General features: G+C 56.8%; 1 protein-coding gene and 1 long non-coding RNA gene across 7 annotated transcripts in view; one reads left to right on the top strand and one right to left on the bottom strand.

Moving 5' to 3' along the window:
• Positions 1-18,328, bottom strand: part of COL16A1 (collagen type XVI alpha 1 chain) — a 49,039-nt gene that overhangs the window by 16,366 nt on the left and 14,345 nt on the right. For 3 of the 6 annotated variants that reach the window (XM_072827378.1, XM_072827380.1, XM_072827379.1), the window contains 27 exons: positions 17,988-18,023; positions 17,726-17,761; positions 17,536-17,646; positions 17,128-17,172; positions 15,315-15,350; positions 15,110-15,154; positions 14,695-14,826; positions 13,913-13,948; positions 13,604-13,711; positions 13,168-13,290; positions 13,021-13,074; positions 12,776-12,817; positions 12,396-12,431; positions 12,249-12,302; positions 12,007-12,075; positions 10,300-10,353; positions 10,178-10,204; positions 9,344-9,403; positions 9,113-9,160; positions 8,928-8,981; positions 5,576-5,629; positions 5,321-5,353; positions 3,743-3,859; positions 3,617-3,658; positions 3,445-3,531; positions 2,595-2,639; positions 1,621-1,665 (listed from right to left, as the gene is read on the bottom strand). In XM_072827378.1, the coding sequence (XP_072683479.1) occupies positions 1,621-1,665; positions 2,595-2,639; positions 3,445-3,531; positions 3,617-3,658; positions 3,743-3,859; positions 5,321-5,353; positions 5,576-5,629; positions 8,928-8,981; positions 9,113-9,160; positions 9,344-9,403; positions 10,178-10,204; positions 10,300-10,353; positions 12,007-12,075; positions 12,249-12,302; positions 12,396-12,431; positions 12,776-12,817; positions 13,021-13,074; positions 13,168-13,290; positions 13,604-13,711; positions 13,913-13,948; positions 14,695-14,826; positions 15,110-15,154; positions 15,315-15,350; positions 17,128-17,172; positions 17,536-17,646; positions 17,726-17,761; positions 17,988-18,023 (1,629 nt within the window). The remainder of the gene's footprint in view (positions 1-1,620; positions 1,666-2,594; positions 2,640-3,444; positions 3,532-3,616; positions 3,659-3,742; positions 3,860-5,320; positions 5,354-5,575; positions 5,630-8,927; positions 8,982-9,112; positions 9,161-9,343; positions 9,404-10,177; positions 10,205-10,299; positions 10,354-12,006; positions 12,076-12,248; positions 12,303-12,395; positions 12,432-12,775; positions 12,818-13,020; positions 13,075-13,167; positions 13,291-13,603; positions 13,712-13,912; positions 13,949-14,694; positions 14,827-15,109; positions 15,155-15,314; positions 15,351-17,127; positions 17,173-17,535; positions 17,647-17,725; positions 17,762-17,987; positions 18,024-18,328) is intronic. The other 3 variants (XM_072827382.1, XM_072827383.1, XM_072827381.1) reach the window with 3 other exon arrangements.
• Positions 350-7,903, top strand: LOC140634032 (uncharacterized). The gene is made up of 2 exons (XR_012031596.1): positions 350-1,292; positions 7,594-7,903. It is a non-coding gene; the product is annotated as an uncharacterized lncRNA (long non-coding RNA).

Here is an 18,328-nt window from a genome sequence, read left to right as displayed (position 1 = left end):
GGGTGACCATGGGGTATACCCCAGAAGGATAACTGTGAGAGGCATAGACTCCCACCTAGGGGTACCTCTAAGAACATACCCCCAAGACAGGTAACTACAGAGATATGCTCCCCCTCCCCAGGTAGGTGACGCTCAGAGGGTACCTCTCAGGCAGGTGACTGTCACTGATGTGCCCTACTTCGGGAACTGGCTGGGGTGTATCTTTAGGGGGTTGACACGTGTGTGCTCCCCCAAGGGGCAGCTGTCAGGACAGGTATCCCTCTGTGATGTTCTGCTACCAAAATGTATCACTGAAAACCCAACACTTACCTGTACACCCCCACCCCCAGCCACAAGTCACCTTCTTTTAGGGATGCAGGGGAGAGACATGGGAAGGCCCCCAGAGCAGCCTGCTCCCTCCAGAGCAGTCACTGTCACTTTTTGGGGTGGAAAGGGGTATCACTTTCGATCAAAGCCAGAGCCCCCACCCCTCACCCTGACCTTTGTGGATTCGCCACAGCATTAAGGGGCTGTGTCTGCCCCTTCTCTCTCGTGCCCTCACGAGACGGTGCCCAAACCTTTCCACAACACAAGACAGATGGCTAGACGGACAGATGGCCCCTTCACCCAAGCAAGCAGAAACAGACAAGGTCCGGCCAGGATGAGGACGTGGGGACAGATGGAGCTGTGACAAGGCAGGGCCCTGCTCCCTGAGCCTCCATCACCAGGCCTGGGAGGAGAGGAGCCAGGCCCCAGGAACACCAAATCCGACAAACAGGAGGTTAGTTTCCGTGACCCAGGACGGAGCAACAGTGAGGCTGGGGATGATTTAAACACACTTGTGACGATGACGAAGGCAGAGCAATTAACGACACCCGGCAGAAGGCGCAGACCCGGGCGCCGGGCGCAGAGGGGCAGGGCCCCACGACACCCAGAAACCCGACTGGCTGGCATCACACGCCCAGCCTTTGGAGCAGCAGACGGGGCCTGGAGCCAAGGAAGAGGAGAGGAAGAGGAGGAAGCTGCGAGGTTCCTCTAGGACGATGGGAAAGGTGCAAGCAGGGCTACCTTCGGATCCCTGGGGTGCCCGTGGACGGCCCTGCCGAGCAGCGGGGCAGCAACCTGTGCCAGCCTGCAATGTGAAGCCCTAAAGCTTTGGCATCTCTGCCGGGCTCAGTGCCAGGTGCCTGGCAGGGCCCCAAGAACTACTTCCAGCAAATCTTTAGTCAACAGCAAAGGTGGGAGAAGCAGGAGGCAGAAGTGAGAAGGGAGGAATCAAGAGGCCCCTAGAGGCACCAGCTTCAAATAAGAAGGTGAAACAGCTCCCTGGCCTGGGTTGGGGGAGGGGGGGCAGTGATGTGTGGGGGAGATCATGGGCAGGGGAGGGTGGGGAGTTGATGAAAGAAGCAGGAGCAGAGGGAGAAGTGAAGGAAGTCAGAGACTTGGGAAGATGTCCAAGCGGCTGGGCCCTCAGGGAACCTGTGTCGTTATGTGCCTGCAGGGACCAAAGACAAACATGGAGGGGGGAGGGGGGAAGGGGGAGGAGGGAGGGGGAGGGCTCCACAGGAAGGGAGACAAGCAAAAGCCACAGAGAGCTGGCTGGCGGTGGTGGGGGGAGGCTGAGCAGTGCTAGGTTCTTACAGGCAATCCGGGGGAGCCAACAGCACCAGGAAAACCTGGAGGGCCCTGGTGGGAGAGACAGGCAGGTCACAACTCATAAGCACAGTCACCCTGGGCATCGTCTGGGGCAGGGGGTCGTGGGGAGAGGAGATCACAGGAATATTTCCAAGGTGGCTGGAAAAGAGACTCATTGAAGACACCCGCTCCTCCCCTTGGCTCCAGGAAGAATGGCTCCGCCATCAGCAGAGATAAGAAATAGCCCCCAGAGTCAAAGGGCCCTTGCCAAGTTCTCTCGAGTCCAGCTGGACACCCTTGCTGGGGTGCAAGCCCATCAACGCCAGCAACCTGACCTCCAGATGCCCCCAGCTGGGTGGCTCCCTGCTTCTAAGGTGACTTGCCACCAGCCACTTGTTCTCCAAAGAAAGCATTTTTGGTTCTTTCCGTCTTCCCTGATAACTTCTACTTTCCTGCCATAGCAACTCCATGGAGGACTCCAGGGGAGACATCCCTGGTCTGGCCTCTGTAGACCTGCCCTAGAGATGGCCCTACAGAGCAACATGGGGCAGTTCTGTGTTAGCCCCTAGCCCCTGTAGCGACTGGTGGCGTGGAGGCATGAAGGAATCTGGTCAGGTTGCCACACGCCTTCCTGGCAGCCAAGACCACAAGCCAGAAGTCTAGGCCCTCCCGCTGGGGAGCGTGGGACCATTGTGCAGGACAGTGTAGGGATGGGGACAGGGAGACAAGGGTGTGCCCTTGAGGGCCTCCCCCTAAGCAGAACCATAGGCAGAGCAGGATGGAGCAGGCCAGTTCCAGGGGCTCGGGTGGTGGGAGTCCACAGTCCCCACTGATGCTCTGATGAGGGAAAGGAGTGGGCAGTAGAATTTCCCTCCTTCTGCCCTGCCCAGCTTCCTGGATACAAGACAGAAGAATGGTGTCTGGGCATCAGGACCCTTTCAAGAGCTTCTCAAGTGGGCCAGGAAACCACGGATACTTACAATAGGGCCTGGAGGACCCGGGGAGCCCCTCATGCCAGGCGGACCCTGCAAAGGAAGCCAAGGGAAAGGGAGGAAGAGGCTCAGGCCCCCACAGAGCCCCAGGATCTCTGCAGCCTTCCTCCCAGCTCACCACAGCCAGAGTCAACAGAGGGATGGCAAAACAGGGCCATTTTAGCTGATAGTACACCTTTCATTCAGTTCATTCAATCATCCAACAAACATTTATTGAGCAGCTATTATGTCCCAGGCACTAGCCCAGGTGCTGGGTACACAGCAATAAACCAAACATAAAAAATCCCTGCCTGTGGCACTGACAGTCTAGGCGAGAGGTGGACGGTAACGAATAAAACAGGGGCTGGCATGTGGTGCTCAGCAGATGCTGAGATGTATTTCCTAAATAAGTGAAATACATAGTATTCAGAGGGTGACACGTGCACTGCATGGACTAGAGGTTTTAGGGTTGGTGGGGGGGGGGGCGGTGGTCAGTTTTCAAGATGTCAGGGGAAGTCTCCCTGAGAAGGTGATCTTTGTGCAAAGGGTGGAAGGGGCAAAGGAACGAGCCCCAGCGAAGAGATGCGGGCAGGCGAAGCAGCTGGCGGGAGCAGAAAGGTGTCCTCTGGGCCAAGAGCGGCCAGTGTGCCAGCAGAGCAAGGGAGTCAGAGCCATGAGACATGCCAGGTGACCTGAGACTCAGAGCCCCCCGAAGGACTCCCAAGAGACAGGGCGCCACCGGAGGGCCCAGGGGACATTTGGCAGGAATGAAACCCACCCCCAGGACCTGAGGGCCACTTCCATGGAGAAACCAGCCCCCTTGGAGCCCTGCCCAGACAGGGCCCGGCCGAGGCCTTACCTCTTCTCCTCTCTGGCCGGGCAGTCCCGGAGGACCGGGCAGGCCGGGGCTTCCAGCACAGCCTGGATCCCCCTCACCGTTGTCTCCCTGGAGTGGGATGGGGACGGTGAGCTGAGCAGCCAGGGCCCTCCCTGGGAGCCCCGGGCGCGGGCGAGGAGCAGGGGCCACTCACCCGGGCCTCCTCAGCTCTTGGGCGCTCCCGCTCCGCGAAGCACTGAGGAGGACAAGAGGCCCTCCGTCAGGTGAGGCAGCCGAGCGCTCTCCCTCCACCAGGCCACCCCGGAGCCCAGCCTCCTACCCGGGCACAGCTGTCCAGGCCTGGCACGCCGGGGATACCCTGGTCTCCCTTCTCTCCTTTTTCCAGGAGCCCCACTGGGTGGGCTGTCTGCCCCTGGACACAGTCCCCGCAGATGCTCTGACGAGAGAGACAGGAGAGGGCAGTGGGGCATGGGTCCCAGAAGGCCAGGGCGGGCCGAATGGGGGAACCCCACCCCGAGCTCAGCCAGGGCGCCCTGCCCAGCCGTTCCCCCCTCCCCTCGCCCACACACTCTCTCTCTCCCCAGCCACATCCCTGCGGTAGCTTCGCTCCATCCTCAGGGGACCCAATCCCAGCACTGGCTTTGAGTTTCCTCCAGGAAGCAGCTCTGTGGGGCCAAGCCAAAGCCACTTTCCAGACAGGCGTGTGGGAGGAGGCGGAGGGGCCCGCAGAGGGACCATCTGTCCCGGCTGTTCCTGCAACCTGCACCCACTGTGAGGACACGCCACGAGGATTCAGGCTGAAAAGGCCGGCTCCAACCACAGCTTCTCTGCCCAAGGGTGCAAAGGAGCAGCTGCAGGAGGAGCCAGGCCCTTTGCAGACACCCTCTGGGATGTGGCTTGCCCTCCTGCCCCAGTAGATCCTGACTGTCATGGGCTCCTTGGTTCACCCATCTGTAGAGGAGTGTCCCTGGACCTCTGGGCAGGATCTACGTTCACTGTTCAATGCAGAGCCCAGTGACAATGGCTGGCATTGACTCAGCACCCATGATGCCAGCCATTGTAATAGGCCTTTGCACATTATCACATTCGCTCCTGACAGTGCAATGAGGCAGGTAATCTTATAAGCATTCTGGAGATGAGAAAGCCGATGCTCAAAGAGACAGTGCGACTTGTCTCAGGTAAGTGGGAGCCTGTGCTGGACTCTGCTCTGCTTAGGTCTGAGGTGGCACTCTGTCCACAGGCCAAGGCTTCCTCTGAGGTGCCATCTGACCCCTTCTCCAGACCACACACTCAGTTCCAGTTTGAGGTCCTCCACAGAGCACTTGTCGAATCCTGCATTTGGAGTCATGCAATCACCTGCCTAGGGGCAGGACTTGGGGTATCCTCGGCTTGCCAGGAGCCAAAGGGAGAAGAACTGGGACTTCATTGCCACACTCCATGGTGATCCAACCTGCAGCTGCTGTCAGAAGGTTAATCGACAGGAAGCTACTTCTGGAGACATCTGCTGTCCAAAGCAGGGGACGGGGTGGGTGGTGGCAGGGCAGGCAGTCCTCATGCTCTGGCCTAACCAGGCCCTCGGGGATAGCGGGAGGTCCAGGGCTCTGGCTGGCCAGTACTAGAAGGGGGTGACCAGGATGGCGGGGGGGGGGGGAGCTCTGGAGAAACCCCGGAGGATGTGGAACTGGTGGAGAGGAGAATCCAGGTCTTGTTTCCAGAGGCGACTAAGCACAGGAGGCCTGTGTCACCCTCGGTGCCAGATGCTTGGAAAACGCATGTTCCCCCACCAACAGCCCCATCGTGTCTGCAGCTCTCCCTGTGTGGTGCTGAGCACTTCCCACAGCGATCCCCTTAGGAGGCTTCTCTGCCAATTCCTCCTCCTTTCCTCTTACCCTCTTACCTTAAGGAGGTGCTGTTCGATTGGTAAGGACCCCTGCAGGAGACAAGATGGGAGGGCTCAGGCAGGTGAGGGGAAGGGGGTCGGGGACTGATGGGATCAGAAGGAAGCCACAGGCCACCCTGGCTTCTCCATGCCTTGCAGGAGGGAAGGAAGAGGGCCCCCACTGCAGCTAAGGGAGCTGGCACAGGCAAGCTCGTCCCTGGGAATGGTGGGGAGGGGGCTGCTCAGGGCCCACAGTGCCCCACCAGTACCTACCAGTTCAGCGGTGAGCCCAGGCTGTCCAGGCAGACCGGTGTTTCCAGGCAATCCCTGCCACCAAGAAGATACTGAGTGAGTGGACTTGAACCCGAAGGCCACCCTGCTTCGTGCCCACCATCCCCACTGCCCCTTTTCTTCCTGCAGAACCGAGAGCCCGGCTGGTGCAAGGCTGGCATCCATCCTTAGCTCAGAATCTCCAGACCATTTGTGGGGACAGTTGAGGAGGTCCAGAAGGGTGACCTCCCCCCCGCAAAACCAGTCCAGCAGGAGTTAGAGGAACGTCCAAAGCCAGGCAGAGGGGCTTCTACATCATAAGTAATGACATTTCTTTCTCATACAGCTCCTCTATAATCTCATTGAATCACAGCGTTGGTGATTCAATGAGATTGAATGCAGAACAAAGACTTCAGAGAGGCTAAGTAACTTGCCCAAGGTCACAAAAAGAGCAAAGGGCAGAGGTGAGATTTGGAGTCAGGACCACTGACTCTTAACCACTATTCCAGCACCTTCCACAAAAGACATTCCCCAGAACACCTGTGGACACAGCAAGGTGGGGGCTTGGGAGCCAGACCTATGCAGATGTAAGCCCCTTACTACTTCACTGGTAATTTCTGCCAGCTTACTTGGAAAAAAAAAATCTCTGTGCCTCAGTTTCCTTATCTGTGGAACAAGGATGGTTTACAGTGAGGCGTAAAGGACACCGTGAGTGTGAGGAACTCAGGTGAGGTGTTTGCCACGCGGACTCCCTGTGACCCCTGCGGGCTCTCAATGCACATTTGCATATTAAATACCCCACGGAGGCCTGGGAGTATGTTCCAGACACAGAGGAGGCGTGCATTAAATACGTGTTGAGTGAACGCACCACCGCACACCCGGCTCTCTCCGCCCGGGAATTCCTTGGCCAGTACTGAGAGCTGGCCTCCCTTCAAGTCCCAGCTCCCAACGACAGAAGAACACGCCACCTTCCCCTGCGAGCCCTCTCTGCTCCAGGCCAGGCCCTACCAAGGCCCAAGGGGACTGGCGTCAGCCTCCCTCCCGCAAGCTCCTGTGCCACCAGTTCTGCATCCTGAGTGGGTTCACAAGGTAACAGGCTGAGGACAGTGCCTGGCGCAGGGAAGACACCACGAACCTGTTCGTGATCCTCATGCACCTAAATTAATCTGCTCTGCTCCACCTGCCATTGCCCGTGGGTTAGTTCAAGCCTGATACTTGGTTGACTTCCCTGCCCTGCCCTCCTGGAACTAAATGTCCCACCTGTTGTCCTACCAGAGAAGCCAAGAGCTACCCACTCACTAGCTACTACGTGGCCTCAGGCACATTGCTTGACTTCCCTGCCTCAGTTTCCCCTTCTGGGAAATGGATGGAAATTACAAGAAATTACATTACTTGAGCAAATAAATGCTCTCTCTCTCTCTCTCCCGGCCCATTTCTGAGCCTGAATACAGGAGCTGCTGGGCCCTCCCTTCCTTGAAAGGACTGCAGGGCCAACCTGACAAGGAAGAGCCATATCTTGCCTGGCACAGGGCAGGTGCCTATTCATGGCCGCCTCGGCTTGGTCTCCGGCACTGGCTCGGGGCGAGGACTCCAGTGCCTGGGACCAGACTCTGCCGCTACTCTTTTCTGCCTTGTTCTCCACCCTCATCTCTTGGCAGGGTTCACACTCCATCAGTGTGTTAATGGGTCACTTTGCAATGACTCTCATGCTTCCCCAAGCAAACTGCAAGACCCCTGCAGACAGACTCCCATTTCTTGGCGGTGCAGCAGGATGCTGGGGCACTTGGTAAATGTGTGCTTGGCCCATGGGGGACTGAGAGTTGGCTCTAGTTCTGAGCTCTTGATGAGACAGAGAGAATTGGATCCCGGCAGAGACTCCCATCAGCAATGGGGACTCATCAGAACAGATTCTCACCCCCAGGGTGGCAGCGGGGGATGTATAAAATCTCCAGGGCGGGAGGTAGGGGGTAGGGGAGCAGTTTGTAAAAAGCTTCCACGTGATTTTGCTCTGCTTTCTTCAGGAGCTGGGAGCCAGATATGCAGAAGCCACTGCCTCTCCCTCCTAGGACCTTCAGAGAATAGGACCTGGTCTGTACGCTGCTGGGGAACTGTCCTGCAGGTCAGCGGCAGCGAGGAGAAGATGCCTGGCACCAGAGAAGCCCAGTCCAGCGCTGCCAATTCCTAGCCACATGACCTCAGGCAAGATACTTCACCTCTCGGAGCCCATTTGCCCAACTGAGACTTAGGGATAACACCATCTGCCTATCAGAGTTGATGTGAGACTCAAATTAACGAGAGAATGGATATAAAATAATAAAAGTCATCACTGGCCTAATGATCGCTAATGCCTCCGAAGCATTTACTATGTGCCAGGCACGGTTCTACATGTTTTGCACATGTTAACTTGTTTAAAATTCACAAAGGCCCCATGAGGTACATGCTGTAATTATCTTCACTTAACAAATGAAGGAAGTGAGACAGAAAGGGTGAGTAACTTGCCCGGCATCACACAGCTAGCATGCGGCAGAGCTGGGATTCAAAGTCAGGCTGACGGGCTCTGGAATGCACTGTCTCATCACTGTGCCACATGGATCTCCACTCCCACTGCTCTCCCTTCCCTGTCTCTGGCCTCCCTGCTATTCCCCCAACTGTCAGGCCCAGTTCCGCCCCCAAACCTTTGCACCTGCTTTCACTGTCAGGCGCTCTCCCTCACGGGCCTACTCACTCATTTCCTGTAAGTCTGGATTCTTTCCAACCCTCTTCTCAAACATCTTCCTTGCCCTCCTCCTACTTTCTGACCCCACACCCTGCTTTATCTTCCTCCTCACCACAGATCACTTTCCAACAGGCTGTATTCCATTTTATTTCTCTATCTTGCCTATTGTCTGCCTCACTTACTAGAATGTGTGCTCTAAGAGGGCAGGGATTTTTATTTTTGCACCCTGCTATGGTACTAGCACCTAAAATAGTGGCCGGAACTTAGCGGATGTGCAAAGATATTTGTTGCACAAATGAATGTCGCACGCTGCTCCAGAACACTGGAGCGCCACAGGAGCGTAAAGGATTGTTGGACCCAGATTCTGGGTTCCTGACAGCTGACCAAGGGCTGAGCTTGGCCCGAGAGTCAGTAGGGTGTCTGGGCCAACACACAGCAGGGTGTTCCTCAAGAAGGCGGGGACTGCCCACAGCCTGCCCTAAGGGATCAATGGCCCTCTCCCTATGCCGCTCTGGGGAGCAGGAATGGAGAGGAGTGAGGATGGCATGCATAGGTGTTGGGTGGAGGCGCAGCACACAGCCCAAGCCCTGCCACCCTGCCACCCTCCCTCCCAAACTCCCATTCTCTCTCCCCTTTTACCTGTAGCCCAGGCATTCCAGGAGGGCCAGGTGGTCCGGGAACCCCTGGGGGACCCTGAGAGAGAAAAGAAGCAATCAGACCCCAAAGAAAGCTCTGCCCCACTGCTGGGGGGCAACAGCATTAGGGTGGGCAAGCCGTGGGGCGCTGGCGGACACGTGGAGACAGAGGAGACAAGCGACACACACCTGCGGGCCCGGCTGCCAGGAGCTGCCCATCCAAAGTCCCGGAGCACCCTGGGTGGGAGTGGGGGTCGCAAAAGAAGGGAGAGGTTATAGGCAACGTCCACACCAAGCGCAGAGCTGCGTGGGGAGGCAGCTGGCCGGGGCGCAAAGCCCTGCGGGGGCCCTCGCATGTTGAGCCAACACAGGAAGCCAGGCCTCGCCCCGGCTGGGGGAAGGGCTCTCAGCACCACTTACCGGCATGCCAGAGAAGATGGGATCCCCCCGAGAGGGGCAGGAACACTCCCCTGGCTCGCCCTGAAAAGACAAGAGCCTTTGTCAGAGTAGGGGCAGGGGGCAAGGATGGAGGACCTTCTGGAAACCAACATCTGGGAGGCAGCCCGGGTTCTAGGATGAAGAGGCCAGGGTTTAAATCCAGGATCTGCCTCTTATGACTGTGTCCTTGGGCAACCTGTTCAACCCTCTCGAGCCTCAGTGTCCTTATTTGTAAAATGAGGGCAATAGCACCAAACGCAGAGACTGTCAGGAGGGTGGAATGGATGAACATACACAGAGTTCCTGCCACTGGGAAGCCCTCAGCCCCAAGTTCTGGCTTCTGGGTAAGCCCCAAGTACTGTAATTCCTGTTGGTTTGGGTTCAGTGTCAGTTGCGACACAGGTGTTCTGCCTCCAGGACACTCACGGCTTGGCCACTGTTGTCCTGCTCCCCGTGGCAGGGACCCGTCCCCCAACACCTCTGCCCTCTCACCACTGGTCCTCCCCAACTTAGCTCCTGCCCTGGCCTCTGACTTAGGCCCCATCTGCAAATGCAGCTGCCCCTATGGGTGCCTTGGAGCTCTCTGGGTCTCCCAAGATCCTGGCTGTGCCCTGGGCCAGCAACCAGGTGAAATGAGAAATGTTTGTGCAGGGCCCCTGTTTCCTGGAACCAGGGAGCTGGGGGTAGCAAGGAGACCAGGATGACTCCTTAGCCTCCATCCCCCGTTCCAGAGCCAGTCCCATGTGTACAGATTCCCTAGGGGGCGGGGCTACTGTTAACCTCCCCACATATTGGCCACAGGGCCTTGGGACTCACCTTCTCTCCCTGAGGTCCCTTTTCACCCTGCAGGGAAGAAACACAGCGAGGTGAGTAGATGGGGTGTGGAGGTGAGACTCCCCCTGCTAGAGCTTCCTGCTGCCCTGAGACATCATACTCACTGGCATCCCCCTTGCTCCTGGAAGTCCAGTTTGTCCTTGCTGTCCATCAGGGCCCTGAAGGGAGAGAGCCTAGGGTCAGTGGTGAGCCTGGTCTGCAGCCAGCCACGGGGCCCACCTGTAGGGGAGGGCAATAGCCCATGTCCTGGAAAGAAGGGCCTCTGGCGCAGGAGACAAGGAGCAGAGGAAGGAGGAGACGGGCATTTCCTGAGCACCTTCTGGGTGTCAGGCACTGGGCCAAGTGCCTGTCACACAACAGAGTGGGATCCCCCTCCCAGCCTTGCAGGACAGTACTGTTCTGCTTTACAGGTGAGAAAACTCAGGCTTCAAGAAATGTTGTAATAGATTCCCCAGCACGACTGCACCAGCTACAGGAGGCCCGAGGTCCCCTCTCCCCCCCCTCCACCCCCACTTAAGCGCTTGACACACACTCTGTCCTCTGTCACAAAGGTTACCTCCGATGACTTAGACCGAGACAGGAATTTCTGCTTTTATTTTTCACCAAGAATTTGGAGACTCTGAAAGGCTGTCACTCATGTTGGGTCACACCACGAGCACAGTGTGGCAGGTGCCCCGGCAGTCCAGCTCTACCGGGCCGCACAGACTGGCTGTGTGGACATGGACAGGTTCCTGGCCCCTCTGGGCTTAGGGCTCCCTCAGGGGGCTCTATCAGTGATTGCCAAACTGGAACGGAAATTTCTCTAGGGATCCATAAAGACAGAAAAGATATCCTTCACTGGGCTATTTTCAACATTACCAAAAGCCCAAGGAAATTACACATTTGCTCACAACCTGGCATGGCACAGGCTGGCTGGAAGGTAGTGTTTCTTTGATTTAGGCTAGAATTATACCATCTCGTACAAGTCTAGTAGGTTCATGTGGAGTGGAAGCAGACTATTATACAGGTATTTGATGAATGAAAGTGAGCAAATGCATTTAATATTACTTAATCTATGTGATTTGTTCAATAGACACATCTTTTAAAATGGAATCATTAGTGGGACGGTCATAAAGAGAGGTCTTTGAGGGTAATGAAGTTGAAAGTATTGCTGGTCTCGAGACACCTGTGCTGTCCAGTAGGGTAGCCCATAGTCACGTGTGCTTATTTAAATTTAAGTTAATTAAAATTAAATGAAATTTAAAATTTAGCTCCTCAGTTACACTGGCCACAGCTCGAGCACTCGATAGCCACATGTGGCTAGTGGCTACCCACTCGGGCAGAGCAGAACAGAACATTTCCATCGGCGTGGATAGGTCTATGGGGCAGCAGCCATTTAGAGATCCCCCAAGACCCAGGGTCTGAAGTGGGGGGTGGGTGAGTTAATATACATGCTTTGCGACAGGCAGACCTGGGTTCAAGTCCTGACTCTGACTCCTCACCCTCTGGCCTTCAGCTTCCTCATCTATGAAACAGGGATAATCATAGCCACTCCCTTACTGGGATATTGGGAGGTTTAAGTGAATCTCTGTTGGTCTAGAGCTTAGCACAAGGCTAAGCTGTCACTGCTCCAAAAATTGTGATGATAAGTAATGTCCGTGGTCAGGTGCCCCAGTCCAGGCAATGTGGCCCTCCTTCTCGGAGGCTGGGCTTCTTTCCTCCCATGCCCCATGCTGCCAGCCCCGGTGGGGTCAGCCCCATGCCCTTTTCCCAGCAGCAAAAGCCTTGGCTCCAGCAAGACCTCCAGCACAGCGTGCAGAGAGGACCCTTACCGGAGGCCCAGAGACACTGGCACCAGGGGGCCCCATAGGCCCAGCAGCTCCTTTCAGCCCCGGAGATCCCTATAAAAGAGAGGACACAGAGGCTAAAAGGGACAACCAGGCAGTTGAGATGTATCAGACCAGGTCTGGGGTGGCCCTGTGATAGGCATGTCACAGGTCCTGTGCCCTCTGTCCCCTCTTCCAGGGCACTCCAAAGGATCTCAGGGTTAGTGCCTTATGAGGCAGAGGCTCACCTTGGCGCCCTTCTCTCCAGTGGGACCAGGAGGCCCTCGAGGTCCTGGAAATCCCTGCAGATGGAAGCGCAGTTGGTTAACCCCTACCCTAAAGTGACCCCTTCCCACTCCCCACCCCAGCCTCCTCCAGGCCCAGAAAAGACGTACCTGAATGCCAGGCAAACCCTGGACTCCAGGTTCCCCCTGCAAGTCAGAAAAGACAGAGTGGGCCACAGCTGCCCGAGCCAACCTGTCCCACTGACATACCTGGTCAGGGTGGGGAGTATCTACCAGCCAAACTCAAGAGAGCTCCCCAGGAAGACTGTGAGGATGAGAGAGGCAGGGGGCAGGGGGCAAAGGGAAGATCCTCCACAGAAGTAATGGCAGGCCAGGGCTGCTGCCCAATTCCTTATCTCAGAGCTGTGCCCTTGAGCATCTGAGGGCAAGCAGAGCTCTGTAGCCAGGAGATGGATAGGAGCGGGCAGCTGGCTAATGGAAGTGCTGGGGGGTCTGGGGGCAGGTAAGCAAAGGTAAGGCTAAAAACTCACCTGGGGCCCTTGGGCTCCCTTTCCTGGAGACCCAGGCTCTCCCTGAAGAGGTAGAAGGACAATCCTTGGCTTGAGATTCCCCACTCACCCTTAACACGTTTTTCTCCAACCTCTTCCCCTTAACCTCTTCACTTCCATCCTGTAGCTGATCTTCCCCACTCCAGGCCCAATGCTCCCATGTGTCTGCCCACCCCGACCCCTCACCACACATACCTGCAGCTCAGGCTCCCGGGACCAACACATACCTGGATGCCCTTCAGTCCTGGGGGCCCTTGAACTCCAGGTAGACCAGGCTGGCCCTAAAAGATACAGGTGGCCCATGGGTCCCGCAGGTGGAAGAGAAGGCAAAGCTCAGGCAGAGAAAGACCAGAGGGTGGGCAGCCGGAACTCACCGGTTTACCAGGCCGGCCCACACCTTCTGGGCCTGGTTCTCCTTTGGGGCCGGGCTTCCCAGGCAGTCCCGCCACATTCGTCACTGCTCCCTGCAGGCTGGGGCAGGCGCTGCACCCGTCACCCTGGTCAGAGACACAGCCAGGAGCCCTGAGCCAGGGCTGACAGCCAGGCCAGCAGCAGGCATCAGAAAGGGAGCCCTTGTGCCCCTTGAGAGCTCTGCCCATCCACTGCCTCCGCCTTGGTCTGGGAAATAAAACAGCCGCTGACACTCCTCGCCCTTCTCCTGCCTGCTGGAGAGAAGGGCTGAGGCCTCTCCACCCGGTGACTCTGGTATCCTGTAAGGCTCACAGCTTGACTCTGCAGTCCATCCCCTCGTTAGCTCTCAGGCTGATTATTTTTTTGCTCACGCAACAAAACACCCCCTGCCCAACCCACCTTTTCTCCTTTAGGGCCTACGGGGCCCCGAACGCCAGGCTCTCCCGACAGGCCCGGCTGCCCCATGGTGCCTGGCACTCCAGGATCTCCAGGATTCCCAGCATCACCCTGGAAGGAGTAGGGTTCACGGAGGGCAGAGGTGACCCAGCTGGGGGCCAGACTGCCCTCTTGGGGACTAAAGGCACTCGGAGCCCTCCAACGGGGCTGAAGGCTGTGCAGGGAGTGGGGAGTAGGTGCGGGGCAATCAGGAAAAGGAGGTGGCAGGCTCATCAGAGAGGCAGTGCCCCCCCACGCGCACGAGGTTCTCACCTTCTGCCCCTTCAGTCCACGCTCTCCGGCCCTGCCCTGGGGAGAAAGCATTTCTAGCACCCAGTCACTCACAGCGGACACCCCTAAACGTCCGGCACTGTCAGACCCAGGGAATACAACAGTACGGAACACAGACCAAAATCTCTGCCCTGTTCTAGGGAAGCAGTACTGTAGAGATTAAGGGAAGAGACGAGCCAGGGACCTGCCTGGGTGATCCCCGGGCAAGTTACTTAACCTCTCTGTGACTCGGTTTGCTTATCTGTCAAAGGGGATGATAAAAATGCAGCTGGCCTCTCTCCTGAGAGTCCCTGTGAGGTTAGACGAGCTAGCACACGTGAAGCAGCGCGTGGCACAGAGCGTGCACTATGGCAGTGCTCGCTGCTATCAGGAAAGCCGTAACAATAATTGGCCCCGCGGTAACTATCACTTTCTGAATGCCTATCGTGTGCTGCCAAGTGCTTCACACACATCACTCCTAGGCTCCACGGCGCCACCATGCAGAGGAAACAGGCACAGAGAGGAAAGGGAACTGGCTCAAGTCATAGAGTGAGGAAAAGGCAGAAAAGAGAATTTAAACTCAGGCCCGTCTGGTCCCAAGTTGGTGCTCTTTACACCCTGCCAGGCTGTGTCCCAGGGTGAAGGGCTGAGGTCCCTGAGGCCAGCTGCCTCTGGTTGACCCTTCCGCCCACTCCCAGCTCCTCCCCACTGTCCAGGGAGCCAAGAGACCCACGCAGGGGTCCCTCCTCACTTTGAGCCCCACCTGCAACAACCTGGGAACTCACTTGTTTTCCTGGCAAGCCGAAGCCTGGAGGCCCAGGCTCTCCTTTGTCTCCAGGAGGACCAGGCAAGGCCACCACATAGCCATCCTCGTCCTGAGGCTTGGACAGGGCTGGGCACGGCTCACAAGGCTCCCCCTGCCAAGCCAGGACACAGGGTTGGGGGATCCCGGGCCAGGCTTGGAATCTGGGGCTGGGGAATAGAGCTGGGCCTGATATAGCACCTCTGCTGGGTGAGGGATATCTCAGGAGAGATTTTGGGAGGACAGGGAACAAATGAAGGTGGGGGCCAAATCATCAAGGTCTCGAACGCCATGCTAAGGAAGAAGATGTTACCCTTAGGCAGTGGGGAGCCTCAAAGGGCTTGAATTAGTACAAGAAGTTCTCCCCACTGCAGCGTGGAGCATATCCCCTGACTCACCTTCTCCCCTTTGGTGCCTGTGGGTCCCGCTGGCCCTGGAGGCCCCTGTGTGATTAGAAAAAAGGCCATGTGTGAGGCCTAGCACCTGCCCGGGCTATGCTAGGGCACAGCCCAGGCCTGTTGTCCCCGCAGCAGCAGGCAGCACCTCCCACGTTTCCCTCTCCCCAGAGCTGTCCCAGAATTGTCATATGCCGAGCACACTTACCTGGCGGCCAGCTGGCCCTGCCTCCCCAAAATTACCCTGAGGACAAAGCAGAAAACATGGGGTCAAAGTAAGGAGGCATTACAGGTGCTGAGTCAATCCCAAACCACAAACCGCAAAAGTAGCCTGTGAGGACTGCTAGACTACCTCTCTCCCTTCCTGGCTAGGAACACTGAGGCCTAGGACGGGCAGGGGATTTCCCCAAGGTCCCCCAGAGAGTCTGTGGCAGGCTCCTGCCCCCAGCCTCACTTCCCAGAATCCCAGCCCCATACACAGCCCTCACCCCGCACACAATGACCGTTAATTCAGTTATCCAACAGCCGTGCACCAGACACCTCCACATCTGTGCACGGGGCCAGGTGTTGGTAGGATGTGGTGAGCAGCATGCACGAACACCTCGTGGAGCTTATACACTTGTGGGGGACAACCAGAACTTTTTAAGTTACCATAACACCAAACAGCGATGAGTGCCATGGAGGAAACAGGCAGGGAGGTGAGATGGGGAGGCCATTCTGGACAGGATGGTCAGAGAAGAGTTGACCATGACAGTTCTCAGAAAGATGAGAATCAGGCCAGCCAGCAAAAGCACGGCAGGGGAGAGTAGAGAGGAAAAACGTACTAGATGGTGGGAGTCACGAGTACAGAATCTAAGAGGTGGGAATGGTCTTGATGTGCTCCTGAGTGGAAGGAGGCTGAGAACCAGGGAGAGGAGGGCCAGGAGAAAGGCAGGCAGGGGCCGGCTGTCCAGGGTCTTGTAAGGCGTAGCAGGACTTTGGTACAGAGTCAGTCGTGAAGGATGTTAAGCAGGGAAATAATGAAACTCAAGTTCTTTTTACAAGGTCAGGTTATATTAGCTGCTGGATGACAAACAGGCCGTGGACGGGTTTGGTGGGTGCAGGCTGGTGAGCCACGATGGGGTTCAGACCACGGTGGTGCGCGTGGAGGTGGAGAGGAGCAGGGGACGTCAACAGAGATGCTGTTGGCAGGACTGTCAGATGGAGGAGCAGACAGGGATCTAGGATGCTGCAGGTTTGGGGCCTGAGGAGTGGGGGGAGGGGACACGCCATTTACTGAGGCTGGGACACCCCAGAGAGGAAGCAGCCGTGAGGCAGGGGTACAAAGCTCCATCTGAGAAATGACAGGTGTGGTTTGCCTGACAGAGCAGAGTCTAAACATATATTTCAGTGTTTGTCACCCTTGAACACTCGTCCACCCCCAGAAGCCCTCATTTGAGCAACGCCGCCTTGTAAGTTCAACACTGTCATTTGTCTCCGACACTATCATAAATACAAATGTGAACACGGGCCCCGAAGTTGAGCGGCGAAGATTACAGACTCCGGAGCCAGATTCCTAGGCTCAGCTCCCAGTTCTACACTCAAACACCCATGTGACCTTGGGGAACTGACTTGGCCCTCTCTGTCTCCGATTCTTCAACCGTAGGACGAGAATAATGGAGTAGCTCCCCCATAAGGTTTTAGGAGGATGAAACCAGTTAATACACGCACCAGCGCTTGGAACAGTGCCCAGCCCATTGTAAGTGGTAAAGGAGAGTTAAATACGGTTATTTTATTAAAAGGTAGCCTTACACGTGCCTAATTGTTTTAGATCATCAATAAAATAGAAAATACAACACTAAGGAATTCCCGTGGAGAACATGAGGGCTCTCACAAGTAGGTTCGTTGACTCCCGTCTGCCAAGCACTGATGAATTTTTCTCGCTGTGGATTTGAGCTCTTGTCTGTATCCACCCCATTCCCTGCCTCCCTGCCTCCCTTCCAAGAAGCCCGGGTGCCCCTGGTGGCTAACCCAGATCTCACCTTCTCTCCTTTCAGCCCTGCTGGCCCTGGAGCCCCAGTTTTCCCCTGAAAAAAACAATCAAGTCACAATTAGAGCATCCTCCCACTCCCACCTCTCTGAGACTCCACGGTCCCAGTGTCCACCCAGCAAGAGAAAGGCCAGCCTGGAATTACGAATGCCACAACTAGGCAGGTAGCTGGACAGTTGCTTCTGTTACACAGCCGGGTACTTGGAGGTTCTAGGAGGGAGCCCTAGGGCAAGCAGCTTGGGGCAGCGGAGGGAAGGAGGGAGAAACCAGGCTGCGGGCTGGGGACACCTGCGTCGGGACCTCCATCCTGGTCTCTGCCTGGAGGCTCAGAGCCTGAGGAGCCAGGGAGGCTCCCCGTGTGGCAAAGATGCGGCTGGACTGGGCCAGGCTGGTCACTCACCGGAAGGCCAGGCAAACCGAAGCCAGGGGAACCCACATCTCCTTTGGCCCCTGTAGAGGGCCCAAGATGCTGGGCTCCTACGGCTAAGCTGCAGGATGAGCAGGAGTCCCCCTGGGGAAGGAACAGAAAAAATCGGAAAGGCTCCCAGCAGTCGGGGGGTGGGCAGCCAGGGGGGCCAGTGTTCCCTTACCTTCTCTCCCTTGGGGCCTTGGATGCCAGGATCTCCCTGTAAGGGAGAAAAGGTTTATGGGCTGAGGCTGGGCCTGCAGGGGCACCCCAATTTCCTGGCCATACCCGAGGACAACAATGTTACACACCACAAACTTTTCAAATACCCAGGGGTCCTATGGGGCTCAAGATTAGCATACAGAGCCAGGGCTAATCAACCCATGTAACACATGGAGGAAATCAGGCCAGGCTATGCTACCCTACTGGAAAGTTCCAGTACCTACCCGATCACCTTTCCATCCAACAGCTCCCAGGCCCTCCTGAAAGAAAGTATGGGTGAGGGAGTGGAGTGGAGTGGGGAGTCGAGGCGAGGACCCTGACCCAGCCCTGCCCACTCCTCCACCCCTAACCAACACAGTCCCAGGAGGAGGGCACAGCCTCACTCACTATAAGGGTTGGCTCCACCCCAGCTTGCCCAAAAGGCATCTTAGAGGCTCCTCAAGAACCCTAGGAGGTAGCCATGGAGACCTGGAGGGCCCTCTGGCCCAGCCCCAAACTCTATGGTTCAGCCCCCTCCCATCTAGCTAAGAGCCGGGACCCTCTGCCCACAATCTTTCTATGGCCA

The sequence above is a fragment of the Canis lupus genome, chromosome 5, assembly GCF_048164855.1.
Source record: "Canis lupus baileyi chromosome 5, mCanLup2.hap1, whole genome shotgun sequence".
NCBI lineage: Eukaryota > Metazoa > Chordata > Mammalia > Carnivora > Canidae > Canis > Canis lupus.
The sequence above is the reverse complement of the archived record's forward strand: the minus strand, read 5'-3'. Positions and strand labels throughout refer to the sequence as shown.